General features: G+C 39.4%; 2 protein-coding genes across 5 annotated transcripts in view; one reads left to right on the forward strand and one right to left on the reverse strand.

Moving 5' to 3' along the window:
- On the forward strand, positions 1,182–3,169 carry LOC104721323 (probable protein phosphatase 2C 35). The gene is made up of 2 exons (XM_010439312.2): positions 1,182–2,784; positions 2,879–3,169. Exons 1-2 carry the CDS (start codon positions 1,876–1,878, stop codon positions 3,014–3,016), a joined length of 1,047 nt encoding a protein of 348 aa, XP_010437614.1. The 5' UTR covers positions 1,182–1,875; the 3' UTR covers positions 3,017–3,169.
- Positions 3,905–4,827, reverse strand: part of LOC104721406 (SAC3 family protein B-like) — a 9,796-nt gene continuing 8,873 nt past the window's right edge. For 2 of the 4 annotated variants that reach the window (XM_010439486.2, XM_019244702.1), the window contains exon 21: positions 3,905–4,815. In XM_010439486.2, coding sequence (XP_010437788.1) covers positions 3,962–4,815 — 854 coding nt within the window. In that variant the 3' untranslated portion in view covers positions 3,905–3,961. The remainder of the gene's footprint in view (positions 4,816–4,827) is intronic. The other 2 variants (XM_010439412.2, XM_019244704.1) reach the window with 2 other exon arrangements.

The raw sequence follows: 4,827 nt of genomic DNA on the forward strand, positions 1-4,827 counted from the left end.
GGGGGCTAGAATAAAGGATTTGGGGAGAGGCTTGTTTTATTAGCAGTCGAAATGTAGGGAAGAGATTGAACTTCGGACTGTTTCCCACACAATCTTTGTCTCAAAAGAATCCCAATTTCCTATGAAATAGGAACAAGACAAGTCTGTTTTTGTCCCAATGAAACCGGAGATAATTTTTAGATTTTGTTTCTTCTTCCTTAGATTCTTAGCAAACTGGTATATGTTTTTTTTTTAGGACAATATTGTGCTGATCTATTTGCTTTGCTGTCATTTCTTTTTTAGTTCAATGCGCCGGCTGAAAATTTTGTGAAAAAAAAAAAAATGGTACCAAAATAGAATAACGAACTTTTGCCTAAAATATCTTGCATGTTTTTCATGTACACAAAACAACAAATATTCTTATGCAATTCAAACTAGAGAGTTGAATGTTGTCTGAATCGGACATCTTAGTGGTGAGCAGCTAAGCTAGTTGGCTCTGCATATATCCATAATTTAGTATACAATTGGTTAATAACCGATTAAACCGACACTGAACTGGTCTACTGCAATGTAAGCAATGATTTTGGACATTACTTACATAACAAAAAATAATTGTTATGTGAAGAGCTATTAAGAAGAATAAGTGTGCAAGAATTAAATTATAAATTTATGGACCAGAGAAGATCTTTCGATTACAAAAAGTGCATCAATTACTGATAATGTGAGTTGGCTTTTCCAAAAACGACAAAGATACGATGTTTGGTAACGCCAGTTGTATACGTAAGACTCGTCATTGCGACAAATAGAAAAATTTGAGTTGGAACTTATTCTTTCACCAAGAATAGACATTTGCAGATAAGACAAAATATAAATCGCAAATCGAATCTTTCTGCTACAAGATTTATTTTTCTACTTCAATGTATAAGTTGGTCAAAGTTTATAACTGTGAATTTTTTGGACTCACCATGTTATTAGAGAGATGTTATAGTTTTATTAGTTGAGAATTGATAAATCAATTTTAAAACAATTTGCTCATTTATGTACGAAAAAAACAAAAAATCCCAAGAAGAAATGTGCCGAACAGAGACATAGCTAGTTAGGGCCCAATAAGACGCCAGGCCCGTTAGGTTTATTACTGATCGGGTCGAGAAACCCGACCCGTTACGGGGGTAAAACAAACGAGAAAAGTTGAATAATCGTCTCTCTTGGGCAAAAAAGAAAAAAAAAGAGAAAATAATATTCATCGATTTTGTCAAAAAAAGAGTTTTCTGGTTTGATTTGGGAATTCGTGCGCGGCTGTGGCAGAAAGAGAGAGAGGCCAAACCCACCCGTGTACTCCATCATCCGTCGGATCCACCAAAACCACCACATTCATCTCTGTCTCTCTCTCTCTCTATCTATCTTCTTCATCATCTTCATCTTTGTTTCTTTTCGAACAAAATTCGTCTCTGCTTCTGCACTTTTTTAGGGTTTCTCTCGAATTTTTTTTGACGCTTTCTCTTAAAAGGGTTGTTGACGAAATAACCCTTTTGAGGGAGGTTTGAGGAAGACCACGAAGGTGTAAGAAATAAAGAAAGAAAGAAGAATTCGAACACACAAAACCATCCTCAACAAGATAAAGTTACCAACTTTTCCCCTCTTCCTCATTCCTCTGTTTTCTCCAAAGATTCTAACTTTGGGTATGAATCTCTTCTTTCCCCTTTTGCTTCTTTCCTTGCCGCGTTTAACACGATGACATCTGCAAAACCCTACACTTTTCTCTACGCCATTGTTGTATCCCACGATTTTTCTTTTCCTGGAGATTTCTTGTTCTAACCCCTCCGAGCTACAAAGATAAAAAAAAAGTTGCGATTTTTTTTTTGAATTCTGTTTTTTTTTTTGGTGTTCTTGTGCGTTATGGGTTGTGTTCAATGCAAATGTTGTAGCCGGTACCCATCGTCATCATCAGATGGAGACTCTCGTGGACCTGTTGGAGCCAATGGTGTTGTCAAAGGGAAAGATCAGAAACCTCTTGGATCTATTCACGTTCCTTCTCCTAATTTCGACATGGTTTACTCTGTGTTATCTCAGCGAGGATATTACCCTGATTCACCTGACAAGGAGAACCAAGACACTTACTGCATCAAAACCGAGCTTCACGGTAACCCAAATGTTCATTTCTTCGGTGTGTTTGATGGTCACGGCGTGTTCGGTACGCAGTGTTCCAATTTCGTCAAGGAGAGGGTTGTTGAAATGTTGTCTGAAGACCCAACTCTGCTTGAGGATCCGGAGAAAGCTTACAAGTCTGCGTTTTTGAGGGTGAATGAGGAGTTACACGATAGTGAAATCGATGATTCGATGAGTGGTACTACTGCCATTACGGTTCTTGTTGTTGGGGATAAGATTTATGTTGCCAATGTAGGGGATTCGAGGGCGGTTCTCGCTGTTAAAGACAGGAACAGGATTTTAGCAGAGGATTTGTCTTATGATCAGACGCCTTTTAGGAAAGATGAATGCGAGAGGGTGAAAGCGTGTGGGGCTAGAGTACTGAGTGTGGATCAAGTGGAAGGATTGAAAGATCCGAATATACAAACATGGGCAAACGAAGAGAGCGAAGGAGGGGATCCGCCGAGACTTTGGGTACAAAACGGGATGTATCCGGGAACCGCATTCACAAGGAGTGTTGGAGATTTCACAGCTGAGAGCATTGGAGTTACTGCGGAACCAGAAGTGTCTATGGTTCATCTTTCGCCTAACCATTTGTTTTTCGTTGTTGCAAGCGATGGGATTTTCGAGTTTCTTCCAAGCCAAGCTGTTGTTGATATGGTAAACCCTTTTGGAGACCTCAAAATATGTTTTATGTAGAATCATGTTTTAGTTGTGTTGTGGTCTGAATGTGGTTGGGAATGATGTTTTGCAGGTGGGGAGATACGCTGATCCGCGCGATGGATGTGCTGCAGCTGCAGCAGAATCGTACAAATTGTGGTTGGAACACGAGAATAGGACAGATGATATCACAATTATCATTGTACAGATTAAAAAGCTGTCTAATGAATGATTCAAATTCCTATTTGCCCCTTTGTTTGATTCTGTACTGTATTGTCACAGATTCCTTCTATATAGCAGATGTTTAAAGAAAGTAATGCTTTCTCTCTCTCTCTGTTTGGTATATGAGCTTCTCTTACCAAGAGTAAATGACGTGTTTACTACGCTATTTGCTCTAAAACGTTGCTTGTTGCTGAGAATAAGCTCTTGACGACACAGACAAGTTTTTCATGTTTTTGTTTTTTTGTTTTTTCCAAATTAAAGAATGAAAAACATTATTGAAAAAGCCCGCCAATGATTTACAAGAAATCATCAACTAATTGCCTTAGATTAAAAGGAAAACAACAGAAAGAAACAAGAAATACTGTTTACAAAGACATGAGACTCTCTATCGCAATTCCTTCATATATGACTCTTCTAATTCTAAAGCAGTGTCGCCGTCGATCAAAATTGGTAGGGTAAATGCTGGCCTTTTTGGGCTAATTAATAAGATTACTGTCCACAGGAGAAAAAGAAGAAGAAGACTTTTGTGTATTCCCCTGTTGTGGCAAGGAGAAACTCACCATGTTGTCGCCTTGAACTGTGAAGATGTGAAGAGATGGACTGAGCTGCGACAGAGTTGATGAAACATGGCAGAATAGTGAAGAGTACCTCCGAGATGTTGGATCCAGAGGGAGCGTATCTATGGGGTTTAGGTTTAGACAGTTGTTACAAATTTAGTAATGTAATTAATTATAAATAGCGCCTAAGAATTTTTTTTTTCACGCGCTCGTTCTAGGCGTGCTTTATTTCTTCTATTCATAAGAACTACGAAGTGCCTCGGGCTATAATATAATACGCGTTTAGTTCACGCCCGACGGTGCGTAGGGGAACTAAGGCTGCGAACTGATGATGACACGTATTTGACAAAAACTGACATGCAACAACAATCACTAAACAAAGGGTTGAATGAAACAAATCAGAAGTAAATACAGAGCTTCTCGGCTATGCTATTCTGTACTAAGTTACATTTCTCCAACAATTCATCTAGTCTCTCACTCTCTCTCTCCTTTATCGTCTTCTTCTCAGCTTCTTTACCTTTACTTCTCCATGATCTCTCGGTTTCATCAGCTAACTCATCATCCTCGGTTATCATCATATCAATCCTTCTACAAGCTTCTCTGCTCTTCTCCAACATCGACTCGTCTATGTCTCTATCATCATCAATAAGAGTTTCTGTCTGAACCGATTCGACAACTCTCTGGCCTTTGTGATCATATGGAGGAGACGACTTGAAGGGGCTGCAACTGATTTGAATCATTTCATGAAGCAATGGAATATTTGGAGGAGAAGATTGGTATGATGCATCTTCAGACAAGAATTTATCTGCGTAGCTTGAAGTTGACATGGTGAGATCAGACTTCAGTACGTAAGCTGAGGAAGACGATGAATCAGACAAACCCATTATCCGCCAGTTGAAGATCCTCTGGAAGATACCAATCCATCTAGGGATGATATGGTAGCGGCTTGAGTTATGGAGTTCGAGTCTAGTGTTTCTTTCGAGCATCACTCCTGTTTCTTTGGTAGCTAATGAGACTCCCATAAGCTTGCTTCTCTGTGTTAAGTACTCAACTAAGCATCCCTCGAGTCGTTGCGTATGGTTTTCTATCTCAGTACGAGAAGCACATCCTACGGTTAACCATGTCAAATCATCTTCAATATATGGGAGCTTACAATTCTCTAGCACGGAATTGAGTGGTTCGATGTTCTCTGCACTGCTCCAGTCCAGGTTGGGGAGATACCGCTGCACCATTAGACGTTCTTTTCTATCACCCTCGAGTAACA

This window comes from Camelina sativa, chromosome 1 (genome assembly GCF_000633955.1).
Source record: "Camelina sativa cultivar DH55 chromosome 1, Cs, whole genome shotgun sequence".
Taxonomy (NCBI): domain Eukaryota; kingdom Viridiplantae; phylum Streptophyta; class Magnoliopsida; order Brassicales; family Brassicaceae; genus Camelina; species Camelina sativa.

Excerpts from the sequence above, each read along its gene's own strand:
- LOC104721323 (XM_010439312.2), top strand. The coding sequence starts at position 1,876 with ATGGGTTGTGTTCAATGCAAATGTTGTAGCCGGTACCCATCGTCATCA. Across the intron at positions 2,785-2,878 it reads GCCAAGCTGTTGTTGATATG|GTGGGGAGATACGCTGATCC; the intron begins GTAAACCCTTTT and ends GATGTTTTGCAG.